Raw genomic sequence first — 13,134 nt, forward strand, 5'->3', positions numbered from 1 at the left:
ACCAGCCCTTTCAGTCGCGGTTTGGTGGGGCTTGTGATACACCACATCGAATTATTGGCAAGTCGTCCTGGAAAGTTGGGGGCGCCCCTGGCATTGGAGTCCGGGTTGTCTGTCGTCATCTCATTCAAGGGGAATCTGAGACATGGGGATTGTTGGTCAAAACAGGGTTATCTAGGCACCGTTTTCTTGGCCAATTGTTTTATGGGCAAGTCTGCCGAGGATGGATTCCTGGCGATAACAGAACGATATGGATGGAATTTGACACGCTAGCTGATTTTCATTGCAGTACTTTGGTTGGTTGGTGAGAAAAATCTCTAGCTTCACTATCACCGCTACTATTGATATACTACGCTGACAGATTTTTTTAGTTCTTTCTTTTTATTCTTTATGACCCGCCATCCATTCAACGTGGGCCAGTCAATGCGAGATTTTCAACCACGCGGTCGAGCTGCATGGATTATATACTTCAATATCAATAGCTCCATAGCATTACAGTGTCAGTAATCAACTAGTGGAGACTGCGATAGCCCGTAGGGTTGTGTTGGTTGTAATGATTCATTAATATAGTATACAGTTGTGGGTTCAACGGACATGTCGCTCTCTCTTGGCTAAAACGGTTGTTGCTTGAAGTGCATACTACGGGGATCTGCCACCTCTCATTCTGATCTCTCCCCCTCTCAGCCCCTCCAAAGTACTGACAAAAAAGCCACCCTTGCGGGAATCAGTGGGTGATCACGGTGATCATGACGAATCCTCTGCATAATTACCTACCCCTGAGTACGCAATGTGCGGAGATTAACATGGCGGACATCAAAAAGCGGTCGCGCAACAGGGTCCTGATTTTACCGGATGCGGTCAGGGCGGTTAGGGTAATCATTCAGGGCCCGGTGGATTTGTTGTTGTCTCGGCCCGATAGTTTCGGCATTGAAGCTTCTCACTATTTGTCGATCGACCCAACGGGAGCGACGGCTTGGGTCTCGGGATGAAAGGCTAAGGAGAAGAAGAAAAAGCAAGCAAGTAAGCAAGCAAGCAAGTAGTGGAAAAAAGGGACCGGATCAGCTTCCGGCCGCACACGGGTTCATCCGGACGGTGATCAGTGGCTAGATAGAGATAGGGGTGCTACAGTAGGGATTCCAGACACTCTCAAACCAAAGGAGCACGCAATCAGGTTTCGCTGACTGGTTGAATAATAATCCATTCCAAATTTCTAGAGGTGTTGTATTTTTCTTTTTCTTTCTAGGCTTAATCCACATCGCCGATCGATGAACAGCTGGTCACACAAGCTTTCCAAGCAGTACTACTATCCATTCATGGAGGCTTCACAGACCACATGTCAAGCGGCGATCGTGGAGCAGAAAGCATTGGATATCCACCCCGTAAATCCACTATCGATAGCATCGTTGTAACGATCCACTCTGTGGCGAGCATGTGAACAGTTACTCGACTCTGCTGGAGTCGTAACCCCCGTCTGGAAAAGGGAAGAGGAGAAGGATGGGGGTGGTAGTGTTATTCAGCAGGGAGGCGAATGAGAAATCACAGACCTGATCCACCAGAGACAATGTGGTCGCACTTCGCACTGCAGGGTGAGACTGGAGGAGACAGATAAGCCAGTAGACTATTAATAAACTAGCGATAATGCGATAAACGCAATGGCAGGGTCAACTGAACTATGTTGGACGCGCAATCGATGAAGAAATGCTGCAACACCAGAAATTAGGGCACGGAGCGCGACCGAAAAAGAAGTGTGGACGGAGAGAAAGTCTATCGATGCCACACCATCACTGCCTTCCCCCAGCTGAGAGAACCCACTTTTTCCTCAGATTCTTTACAGACTTTTTTTCCTTGCGCCCCGCCAATCTACTATTTAAAAAATGACCCGGCTGTCCCTGTCTCGTAGTTCCTCAATTCAGAATCTCTATCAAAATGGCCATCCTCGATCTTTTGCGAGGCCGCCGCGCGCAGGAGCAGCAGCAGCCGCAGCAGTTTGACACCGATACTCCCTCCAAATTTCCCCAATTCACTATCTTTTCTCGTCCGGGCTCGTCGTTAGGTGATGACAGTAGCACGCCTTCATCGGGTATTGCCACCCCAATTGAAGAGAAGCAGCTCACGAAGCTGGGACCATGTCCCGAAATTGGTCGTCTGGCCTCGTGGAAAGGCGCCCTCATCCTGCTCGTCACCTCCGGCTCCCAATTCCTCGACAATGTCTTCATGACCAGTGCCAATGTCGCTTTGTCATCTATTCAAGAGAACTTTGACGTGTCGGACACCAATCTCCAATGGATGATCTCCGCATACACCCTTACGTTTGGTGGGTTCTTGCTCCTTGCGGGTGTTCTTTCCGACCGGTATGTACCATGTCCCCTTGAGACAATATCCTTCACCAAGCTAACTATAGACTTTCTCATCCAGGTATGGTCGCAAGTTGATCCTCTGTCTGGGTCTAAGCTGGCTCTCCCTCTGGACCCTGGCCATTGGCTTCGGCCAATCATTCATCCAACTCACAGTCTTCCGCGGTCTGCAGGGCATGGGAGCTGCGCTCACTGTGCCTTCAGCGATCGGAATCATCAGCTCCTACTTCAGTGGGCTTGATCGGACCCGCGCACTGTCCATCTACGCTTCCTCCGGAACTGTGGGGTTCTGCGTGGGTCTTATTTTTGGTGGCTTCCTTACTTCCTCTCTGGGATGGCGATACATCTTCTACTTCATCGTCATCATCACCGGCTCGCTAGGCATCCTGGGTGCTATTGTCCTTCCCAAGGACAACCTTGCTGGCAAGGAAAAGCCCAAGATGGACTATGTCGGCGCCATGCTCTCCACTGCGGGTCTGATTCTCCTCCAATTCGTGCTGTCCAGTGGTGGCTCCTATGGCTGGGGCACACCCTTCATCATTGTCCTGCTGGTGCTGGCCGTCGCCCTGCTGGTGGCTTTTACTCTCTGGGAGAAGTTCATTTCGTACCCACTGATGCCTCTGGGCTTGTGGAAGCTCCCTAACTTTGCTGGTCTATGGATCGCAGGATTTAGTGAGTCCCTCCCCCTCTAATCTTTCTGCATACAGAGAACTAACCTACCCCTCCAGCCTGCTACGGCAGCTACCAAAACGTCATCTACTACATCGTCCTAATGGCCCAAGAAGTGGACAAGCTGTCCGCCGGCGACACCGCTCTCCGCTTCCTTCCCATGGGAGTGATCGGTTTCATCGCCTCCATGGGCACCGGGAAGGCCCTGGAATACGTCAATGGGAAATACACCCTGCTGGCGGGGTTGATCCTGACTGTTCTCGCCCCAGTCCCGAGCGCTATCACATCCAGCCCAGAAACCAGTTTGTACGTGACCCACTCTATCCCCTGAAAGAATGAATGCATGCTAATGATTTACATCCAGCTGGGTCAATGTCCTCCCCACCTCCCTGATCAGCATCACTGCCGTCTCCCTCATCTTCGTGACCACAAGCACTGCCATTCTCACTACTGTCCCTGTGCATGTGAAGAGTCTATGTGGTGGAATGGTAAGCTCCATTCCCTATCCCCTTTCTTACATCACATTGGAAACCCCAAACTAATGAAGAAAATAGCTCAACACAGCCTTCCAAATCGGCTCCGGCGTTGCCCTCGCCATCTCCGCGGCCGTCGCTGAAGAAGTAGACATCAAAAAGGGACATGATCTCGCGCATCAATACCGCACGGGATTGTGGTGCTCTGCTGGTCTAGCGGGTCTAGGCTTGATTATTGCATTCTTTACTGTGAGCAGGAGGGGCATTGGGCCGGGTGATAGGGATGATACTGTTTGCGCGATATAAATAGACTTTTCTTCTTCTTTCTCATCTTTTCATTTGACTTCGATTCAGTTCTCTGGCCCCATTATTTGTTTTTCTTTTCGATGATTCCCGTCTTACTGATTTCGGTTTGAGATCTGTTGTGTTTGGTGTTGGTGAGAGGGTATTTCTTTACTTGCTTGCTTATCTCTTTCTTTTCTTTTTCTCCCTAGATGGGATGGGATACAACGGGTTATAGATGGGAAACAGCGGGACGGAAAAGTGGGCTATACATTATCATTGGTTTTTTGGGATTTGATCTTCATCTTTCCTTCTTGCTAGATGATATGACATGTTATGACTGCTATGATATATAGATAGATAGATGGGGCGAATATACATACATATATCGATTATTGTGAATATCACTTGTTTACTTTTGTTCATGATACCAATCAATGAATGGAAAAAGTGAATAGTATCTCCTGATCCATTAGATGAGACAGGAAAGTATCTCAACTGGGGTTGTAGCTCAGTGGTAGAGCGCTCGCTTTGCATGCGAGAGGTCAAGGGTTCGATCCCCTTCAGCTCCATTTTTTTGTTTTTCTCCATCCCTTCCTCTCAAACCATCCATGCTACCCACCCATCAAAACTAGTTAAGTCGGTTTAGCACATTAAAATTTTGCTTTTTGTGACTTAATGCGACATATTTCTATTAGTGATATGAACATAATTAGAGAAGAATAGAGTTTCGCCAGAACAAAATCCTGCTTCTGGATCACTTCGCTTATAACTAGTACGGAGTAGATTGCAATGAGAAAAACTTTAATCTGGGCGGGTCCGGCAGACGGGAGGGAGGGGAACCATTACCCACCTCCATTCTACCCAGTATCCAGTGATAGTAATTTTCAGGGACTCGTGGGTGACTTGGACCATGAATGGGCAGTTTGGATTCTTGGTTTTGTTTGTTAGGGGTATTGAAGTGGCGAATTTTGTGAAGGTCGAACCGGGCCAGGTTTTTGTGGTTGGTATCTAGGTCTAGTTCAGTTGTAGTCGTTTTCCATACTGTAGTGATATATATTTCTGCTCCTGAACATCGATTTCACCACCACTAAAATGCCTGTGATACACTCAACAAATAAATACTACTAGTAGCATCATTGCTAGACTACCATAGTGATCGGTAAAACCAGCAGTACTACTAAGTATTTTCACCTCGCACTCCCCCACAACTTCACCTCCCCCATCATCCCTACAAATCCCTCCCCTATCCTCTGCACCGGTGCCTCGATCGCAATGGGCGCCCACACCGAGTACTCCCCATTTACTCCTAGTCTCGCTAGAAATTCCATTTTCTGTCCTCCATCGACGGATAAAAATGTTTTGTTTCCTTGTCCGATCAAGCTTACATTCGACCATTTTCCGACCGGGAGACTGTAGTTCAATGTGTATGGGTTCCCGCCGCTCACAAGTGTGATATTACTTATGGACCCATTGCCGTTGAGGAGGGTAGAGTCCCTCCCTGAGAATAAAGGTGACGGGTGAGTTGTGGAAGGATATACAGAGAAAGAGAGGGTATAGTCTCTTCCTTTGCTTTGGATAGGGGTGGTGAGGGTGCATGTTCCGGTGAATCTTATGGTTGAGTTAGAGGTACTTATGGGACAGGTGTGGTTTAATGTAGCTTGGTAGTTATTCCCAGACGAGTCCGGGACAGTTGTCCCAGTGATATTGGCAAAGTTGTAGTGCAGTATTAGATCCGTCTTGCTCGGGACATGGCGATCAAGGTTCTGGCCCGGGACCACAGCATGGAGGGCATCGGATACATCATCGTATTCATCTTCCAGGATATTACCGCCCCATTGCTTGTCTGCTAGTGCGGGGAGAACATCACGCCAGGAGTAATGCGCTTCGAGATAGGTCGTTGCGTTGGGCCCATAGTCGTTCCAGAGGGCGGCGATGTGGCCGAGTACGTGGGGGTTATCTCTTGGAGGGTTATCGGTTGCGTTGGCGGTAGAGAAGATATTGGGCGCGTAGGGGCCGTTGTCTGCTGGATCACCGTGGAAGACTCGTGTCTTGTTGAGATACTGCGGGTAGCTTCCAGACCATTTTCCGACGATGTAGAAGGCGTCGTCGGAGTTCAGGACCGAGTAATTGTTCTTGATGTAGTCGAAGTAGGGGTTGTCTTCGTAAAATTCCCAGTGCTGGATGGTGACGGCTTTGGAGACGTTGGCACCCTGCGATGGGGTGAAGGTGCCCCAGATGCGGGTGTTTTTGTCGGATTGCTCGGCAATGTAGGTGTGCATGTCGTTGACGAAGTCGGTATAGTCGGAGACGTAGGAAGAGGAGTATTCATCAGCGCCGAGGTGGACGGTTTTGCTGTGGAACCAAGGAAGGAAGATCTTCCAGATTGTTTTCATGGTCGGGATGGTGTCTGGATGGCTGATGTTGAGCATGCTGAGGTCTGTCAGGCCGAGTTCTGGTCGCCATTGCACGATGGCGAGGGCATGGCCGGGCGCTTCGATTTCAGGGATGATGGTGACACCACGACGGGCGCATTGGCGCTGGATGTGATCGAATTGGCTGCGCGTGTACGATTCGTTGGCTCGTTTGTTGAGCCCGGATAGGGCGGGGTCGTCGGACCAGGGCCGGAATGCTGCGTAGAGATCCAGAGATTCCTGGGTGGAGTAGAGATCGACATTGTTGTAGAGATTGTCGCTCAGATGGAGGTGGAAGACGTTTTGCTTGAAGAAGGACAGATACGAGCACATTTCAATCAAGAAGTCGGGTGGGTAGTAGTGACGTCCGGCATCGAGCTTATCGGTTAGATGTATGGTCGTGTACAGGTGTTTGAGGGCTTACCATGACGCCTCGCGTCCCCCATCCTGGAGCATCAATGGCAGAGCCTTGAGGGAGGTTGTGTTTACTAACCACAGCAGCCTGGATTAGCGAGCGTGTTCCCCACCAAACTCCTAAAGGGCTTGCCCCAGAGATGGTAATTCCATGATTGTCGATGAGCAAGACATATGCCTCCGCTGTGAAGCGTCCCGCAACATCGCGGAAGTCCGTCTTATTGGAGAGGGTCAGGAAAATTGCATGGTCGCTGAAGGTACTACTGGTGACAAGTGGGAGGTCGATCCCAAGAGAAGAACGAAGGTCCTCTTGAAAGGTCGTGGCAAATTCTTTCAATGTCGGTGGAATCAATGTTTGGCCTTGAGTATCCACAGTACTGGCATGGCGAGCATCCACGACAATCTTGGTGAGTTGTGACAGTGCATAGGTGCCATTTTTATCAGCAAAAGGAATAGTGGGGACTGTCACCAGACGGGCGAACCCTGTAATTGTAAGAGACTACATGAGCTATAATATGTCAAGGTGCATACCGCAGATGGTGAAGTCGAGAATAAAACCGACTGTGCTAAGTGCCCTCCACCGCATGATGATGCATGAAGTATTCTTGTAGTCTTATAATGGGCGTGCGTCCGAATTAATAGCACCCTGGCAGACCCGCATGTAACCTGCAAATACTAGCGAAGTCGTGCAGCACGATAGCAAGGTTGCAGCTCGGCCAGCAGGGTTATATTGACCGTTTCATGCGACCTGGAAACGATACCTAGAAGAGATCCTTGATTGGTTATGATTGCCAACTTGAGGGCTAAGTTCGGAACCCCGCACGGAGTTGATATGCGCTTCACTCTGCTAACCTATGAGGGGTCGGCTTATCATCGGATTGCCCCGACAGTTGGATGCAGATCATGTACTAGAGCATACTAGTAGTGTCACCTTCCCCTCTTCATGTAACGTACCGTTGTGCAGAAGATACTGATAGATCGGAGATTCTTCAATGGGAGGATGTAACATATAGGCCATGGAAGGTCTGTGTTCAAGGAACCGATAAGCTAAAGCAGCACTGGATATGATGTAGTTGCTGATCAGGGTATACGTCAAACTACAAAGCGCATGATTCGATATTGCGAGTAGCCTTATCTACATAGATGTACTGATATGTACTGATACGTGATGAAAATAAGAGGTAGAGCATAGGAGACCCACATTCAAGTTAATCATTATATCGGGAACAGCCAAAAAGTCCACAGTTTATATAATATGACACTATAATCCCAGAACACAGGAATGTGCATATCAGTTCAGCAGCAAGCTTCATATAGTAGTATCAAAATGGTAAATCCAACCACCACACACCCACTTCCCATCCCAGATACAGACAGTCTATCCATCGGATCTACACTGAATCTATATCCTAGCCGAACAAAGTGTTAAAATCCTCCTTTTCAACCTCCACCTCGGAGCAGTCCGCATCCCCATCACTTTCCTGCACCTTAACCTTTGCTGGAGGTGACAAACCATGTTTCGGACTCTTCGTAACCGGACTCTTCGCTGCATGATGCTGATGCTGATTCTGCCCACTGTCCTTCTTCATTACCTTCTTCTCTCCCTGTGACGCCTCTTTCTCCTCAACTCCGAGAGCCTCCATGGTAGCCTCTCCCTGTGACGCCTCTTTCGCCTCAACATTGAGAGTCTCCAAGGTAGCCTCTACTTGTTCCAGTCCTCGGGCCAGTTGATCACGCAGTTCCTTGAGATTGGTTTTTTGCAGTCCCAGACAATTGGAAATATCGTCCATGTGATCCAACAATAAACTAGTCTGGGAAGATAAGAAGTAGTCGACGTCCTGAGACAGTCTTTCCTGTATTTTCTTCAAGTCTCTATCAAGGCAGTTCAGATCCTCGGGGCTGAATGATCTTGATGGGGAAGACATGGTGGTGAGGTTGCTGCTAATGCTGGGGGATGAGTATTGAACACGATACGTGGTGAGTGACGAGTAGTGAGTAAGTGACCAAGTTATACAATATGCACTCTACAACAGAAGAATTAAAAGGAAATAACAATCATATTTATGTTCCTCAAAAACAGTCACCTAATATCATCCTAAATGCATAAATACCCCTATCCCCGGAACATTCCAATGCCCCCAATTTACCAATATCTTATCAAACCACCAACCCCCAAACCCGGAACTTCCCACCAACCTTCAAACCCAACAAAGACCACTGCAATACTACCTGCCCACTTACTACTCATCATCCCCCTCCCCGCCATCCAACCCACAAGAAAGTAAACTCTCCGCCTCACTCCCTCCACCACTCTCCACCAAACTCTCGGGATACTCCACCCGACAACAAGCGCACGCGCACGCACACCCAGACCTACACTCACACTCACTCCCATCCAGACTCGGATCGATTTCCACCTCCGTTTCGGAATTACTCTCCTCAGTTTCCGTCTCGGACTCGGCACTTCCCTCGTGGTGCTCCTTCCCGTTTTCCTTCTTCTGGATTCCGTTTGGTTTGTCCGGAATGTAAAGTGGTTCCAGTTCCTTTCCATACCCATATGACCACATCATTCCGGAACATTTGGCATCTGCCTCCACAGCGTCATCGATCACTTTATCCCATATGTCTCTACACTTGTCCTTCAGGGTCCGGGAACAGCCCTGCTCGGTCATCTTTGACATGTAAATTTTGCGCACTTGGCCGAGTGAGGAGGCCGAGATGGAGGGTTTGCGGGGGTGTTTGTTGGTCATGACGATGGTGGTAGTAGTTTTGGTGGGGTGCGATGGGGGGGATGAATGGAGGTGGTAGGGTCGGAGGCGTGGTGTTGATTTGCGGTTCCCACCCTATTTTTTTTTGCCTTTTTTTGGGTTCAATTCAATGTAGTTGAAGTAGATAGAAGGAAGAAAGAGGCTCTAGAAAGGATCGAAGATGGGAAGAGGGCAAACGTGGCACCTGTGGAGTACGAAAGACTGACGGAGAAAGGAGGATGGGACACGGAACGTCAAAAGGTCCTCAGTTTGAGTTTCTCTGGATTGGGATTGTGTTGCTACCCAGCAGGGTGATTGAGGTACCTGTGGTAATTGCTCGGCGATAGTGAATGGGCTAATATTAGTCGTTATAGCGGGTCATTCTACAAGAGAAGTGTGCACGCTCGGGGTAAAAGGAAGATAGAGCTGCGTGAACGGATGCATAGTGTTATAATCTGACATCCCGCCCACATCTAAAAAATGGAACGCACCGCCCCTCCAAGAAATTCACTGGCTCTAGCATACATCTGTAAGCGATGGGCTGAAATCGTGCCAGAATCCCATCGCCGTAGGACAAAGTAGAAGGAAATGGGAACCTCCGACGTCTCGCTATCTCGATGGATGGACGGCTGTTGGCGTGGGCTCGAGTTCAATAGCGCATAGGGTTGAACCGTATCGGAATGGTCGACGTTGAGAGTATCCTATATCGGATGATACCCCATCCTATATCGACGTCTCTGGAAAATAGGCATGAAATAGTCGGACTTATCTTCTGGCGTTAGGGCAGGGGCACGTGCGGCAGTATCCGCGGGGGTCTTGGCGATCGATTTGTCGAACCGTTGATGAACAGGCGCATGGGCATTGGGAGGTCTCCGATTGCCGCGTTGGGTCGTATCCATCATGCCACTCAAGGCTTCAAAGGGCCACAACAAACAAACGAACAAGCAATCTCAACAACAAGCACCAGGTAAAATCATTACTTGCAAGAAATGCAAGAACTTTTGGAACAGTATATACAGAACAACGAGCAAGTCAACAATCTCCCACACCAGGCAGAACCTCATGTGAAGAGAAACCTTCCTACATATGGGCCACTGAACAAATCTCTGGTTGCTGGGGCATCGATCCGATCGGTCCATTGTCGCAAGGGAAATTCGGCACATGCACGGGCTTCGGATTGTCGCTACAGGGCTTCGTTCAACGGAGGTCGCTAAGGGATGGTATCCAAATGGGGGATTAGTAGTCACGTGGCGCAGGGGAAATCCAATACTCGCTGGGATGGCCGGTTGTCGCAAGGGATCCAATGGGTGGGTAAAGGGCTTCGTATGGGGATGTTATGCCGCTGGGTATATAACAGGCGCTGGGTATAGATTGCTGCGGGGCTCGCTTGGGTCGGCATATGGGCTGTCGCTCAAGGGATCGTTTCGTACACGGGCTTGTTGCAGGGGTTCGCTCGGGTATCATGTCGCGGGGGTAGATATAATAATGCGGGTGTGTCGAAGAGCGCCTCGGGCAAACACAATGGCCGTTCATCGGTTCTCTCGTCCGTCCTTATCCGAATTGGCGTCGCCGGGTAGGTTGCTTTCGGAGGCTGAATCTGCTACAACTGCTTCGGTAATAGGGCCATGGTAGAAGCGCTTGCCGCTGATGAACCAGTAAACCAGCGCAAACAGCAAGACAAACACCAAGAACACACAGGCATAGTTCATCTGAGGGAGGGTGATTTGGTCAGCCCAAAGAGAGCACGGGTATGCAATCATTTCCACTTACGTTGTCAGGGGTCACGGGACGGTCCGTGGGAAGTACGAAAATAATGCTGACGAAGAGCGTCCAGAGGCAGGCCCAGGCATTTACAAACTTGCTGAAGATGCCCATGTGCCAAGGTCCGGGTCTGAATTGACCAAACAGCAATTTGCACAGAACGGGAATGCAATAACTCCAGTCAAGAGCGATGGAGCAGAGGGTGAACACGGCATCAACTGCCGTGTAGGAGCCCAGAGCGATAAGATTAATGGCAATGCAGAAGAAAACAGAGATCCAGACCGCATAGAGGGGAGTGCCAGTCATGGGAGATACCTTGACCCAGACGTTGGAAAAGGGAAGCATGCGGTCACGGGAAAAGGCAAAGACAGTTCGGCCAAGCGACTGCATGGCTGTGAAGGTGACAAACTTGATAATGAGCAGAGCAGAAACGGTGAAGAAGATGGCGCCACCCTTGCCAAGGCTGTTATAGAAGATCTGTGCGACTGGCTGTTCCATCTTGGAGTTAAGGATAGCGTTCGGGTCACCCATGCAGAAGCACAGAACGATGTTGAACAGGAAGCCAGCCAGATAAGTGAACAGCATAGCCATTGAAATTGCCCAAGGCGCCTTAATCTCAGGGTTGCTGATCTCCTCGGTAATATGAGCCGTGGCATCATAGTCCGTCATGGTCCAGCTGACTGACAGGAAGCCAAACAGCCAACTGAAACCGATGGGCTGCCAACCAGAGGTCGACTCGACATGGGTGAAGACGTACGAGGCATCGTGTTTGTCGTCGGTCATGACCAGAAGAGCAATAGCACAAGCTACGAGGACGCAGACGTGAAAGATGACATAGAACTTGGTCATCTTTTCCATCCAGTATGTAGACAGAGAGTTAACCAGACCGGTAATGAAGGTCAAAGCAGCCATCACACCAACGGTCGTTGTGGTTTTGATCTCGTAGTTGTCCATTCCCTTGCACATCGAGACAATGGCCAGGAGCATCTGCGCACCGCCATACTCGGATGAAGCCACGCCACAGATCTGGCCAAGAAAGTTCAACCAACCGGTCACCCTAGACAGTATCAACATTCATCCTCTGAAGCAAAATCATCAGTGTTTCTATACCAACTGATCGACGGAACCCAATCATGTGGAGCAAGTCTCGAGATCGTAAAGTACCTGTCGCTTGGGGTCAGCAGCCGTCGTCCCGAGCGAACGGTGAAACTTACAGGCCTCCAGAGGTCGGGTAGGCAGATACAAGCTCAGCAACCGAAAGCTGCAATATGTTTCATCAGCCTCCGCACAGCGTATTGTTATATTGGACTACCCACCGCGATACACATGCACCCAGCTCCCGAAACAAGCCAACACCATACCACCGCGCTGCTTCCTCCCGCCTCGAGAGGATAGGACATGGTGGTCATAATGGTTGCGAACAGACCACTGATACTGACTGCGAACGAAAAAGTGGAGAGATAACCGAACTCTCGCTTGAAGACGGGCTTGTAACCAAACTCTGCGGCGAGTTGAGTGTCGGCCTGATTCGTACCGGCGAGGCGGACTTTCTCGAGTTCGGCGCCGTCAGTCTCCATGGCTGGGTTCGCAGCTGCTTTGATGTCTGCCATGATTACTTGTCGTTTTATGCAGCGTGGTTGAGGAAAAATAGACAGGGCAGGCTGAGTTAGAAGGCGTTAACTGGCAGAAAATAAAGAAAACGAAAAAAAGTTTTAAGAGAAACCGAAAAGATTTTAAAGGTGCATGCAAGGCGTCAGCAACAATAAATTCGGTCTAAGATATATCCGGTTTAGTCCCATATCGGCAAGACCAAGTTGCGCGTCGGTGGGACGAGTTATAACGAAGCTCAATGGTCAAGCGACGCAGCGACCTGGTAAGCTTCGCCGGCGGGTCGTATAGAAGGCCGCTACGGCGTACTGGCGTCCCGGAGTTGCCCCTCTATCTCCCTATTGCACGGAGTCGAGGCACAGGAATATGGGCAAGTGGACTCGAGTGGATCACCATGACATCCCGTCTGCGATTC

The 13,134-nt window shown here is 49.7% G+C and overlaps 4 protein-coding genes and 1 non-coding gene across 5 annotated transcripts; 2 read left to right on the top strand and 3 right to left on the bottom strand.

Moving 5' to 3' along the window:
* Positions 1-1,923: 1,923 nt before the first annotated feature.
* BO87DRAFT_449377 (MFS transporter) lies at positions 1,924-4,026 on the top strand (the record flags this gene model as incomplete). Its single annotated transcript, XM_025628356.1, has 5 exons — positions 1,924-2,348; positions 2,413-3,023; positions 3,080-3,326; positions 3,385-3,508; positions 3,575-4,026. The coding sequence occupies 5 exons, from the start codon at positions 1,924-1,926 to the stop codon at positions 3,797-3,799; spliced, it is 1,632 nt and encodes a 543-aa protein (XP_025474542.1). The 3' UTR covers positions 3,800-4,026.
* A 249-nt stretch (positions 4,027-4,275) lies between these two features.
* On the top strand, positions 4,276-4,347 carry BO87DRAFT_t259. Its single transcript has one exon. It is a non-coding gene; the product is annotated as a tRNA-Ala (tRNA).
* A 482-nt stretch (positions 4,348-4,829) lies between these two features.
* On the bottom strand, positions 4,830-7,198 carry BO87DRAFT_463279 (beta-hexosaminidase). Its single transcript, XM_025629225.1, has 3 exons — positions 7,135-7,198; positions 6,614-7,086; positions 4,830-6,567 (listed from the first exon to the last, which is right to left on the bottom strand). Exons 1-3 carry the CDS (start codon positions 7,187-7,189, stop codon positions 4,966-4,968), a joined length of 2,130 nt encoding a protein of 709 aa, XP_025474543.1. The 5' UTR covers positions 7,190-7,198; the 3' UTR covers positions 4,830-4,965.
* An 814-nt stretch (positions 7,199-8,012) lies between these two features.
* BO87DRAFT_410762 (uncharacterized protein) lies at positions 8,013-9,438 on the bottom strand (the record flags this gene model as incomplete). The annotated part of the gene is made up of 2 exons (XM_025626368.1): positions 8,993-9,438; positions 8,013-8,473 (listed from the first exon to the last, which is right to left on the bottom strand). The coding sequence occupies exons 1-2, from the start codon at positions 9,351-9,353 to the stop codon at positions 8,013-8,015; spliced, it is 822 nt and encodes a 273-aa protein (XP_025474544.1). The 5' UTR covers positions 9,354-9,438.
* Positions 9,439-10,721: 1,283 nt separating this feature from the next.
* On the bottom strand, positions 10,722-12,840 carry BO87DRAFT_197387 (amino acid transporter). The gene is made up of 5 exons (XM_025618517.1): positions 12,428-12,840; positions 12,326-12,372; positions 12,222-12,275; positions 11,121-12,168; positions 10,722-11,059 (listed from the first exon to the last, which is right to left on the bottom strand). The coding sequence occupies exons 1-5, from the start codon at positions 12,719-12,721 to the stop codon at positions 10,880-10,882; spliced, it is 1,623 nt and encodes a 540-aa protein (XP_025474545.1). The 5' UTR covers positions 12,722-12,840; the 3' UTR covers positions 10,722-10,879.
* Between the last annotated feature and the right edge of the window lie 294 nt (positions 12,841-13,134).

This window comes from Aspergillus neoniger (genome assembly GCF_003184625.1).
Source record: "Aspergillus neoniger CBS 115656 unplaced genomic scaffold BO87scaffold_54, whole genome shotgun sequence".
In the NCBI taxonomy this organism is placed as follows: Eukaryota; Fungi; Ascomycota; class Eurotiomycetes; order Eurotiales; family Aspergillaceae; genus Aspergillus; species Aspergillus neoniger.

Coding starts and splice junctions, on each gene's coding strand:
- BO87DRAFT_463279 (XM_025629225.1), bottom strand. CDS start 7,189: ATGCGGTGGAGGGCACTTAGCACAGTCGGTTTTATTCTCGACTTCACC. Junction 7,087..7,134: donor TCTCGACTTCACCATCTGCG/GTATGCACCTTG, acceptor TTACAATTACAG/GGTTCGCCCGTCTGGTGACA. Junction 6,568..6,613: donor GGGGGACGCGAGGCGTCATG/GTAAGCCCTCAA, acceptor CTAACCGATAAG/CTCGATGCCGGACGTCACTA.
- BO87DRAFT_197387 (XM_025618517.1), bottom strand. CDS start 12,721: ATGGCAGACATCAAAGCAGCTGCGAACCCAGCCATGGAGACTGACGGC. Junction 12,373..12,427: donor CTGGGTGCATGTGTATCGCG/GTGGGTAGTCCA, acceptor AACATATTGCAG/CTTTCGGTTGCTGAGCTTGT. Junction 12,169..12,221: donor TGGGTTCCGTCGATCAGTTG/GTATAGAAACAC, acceptor GATACTGTCTAG/GGTGACCGGTTGGTTGAACT.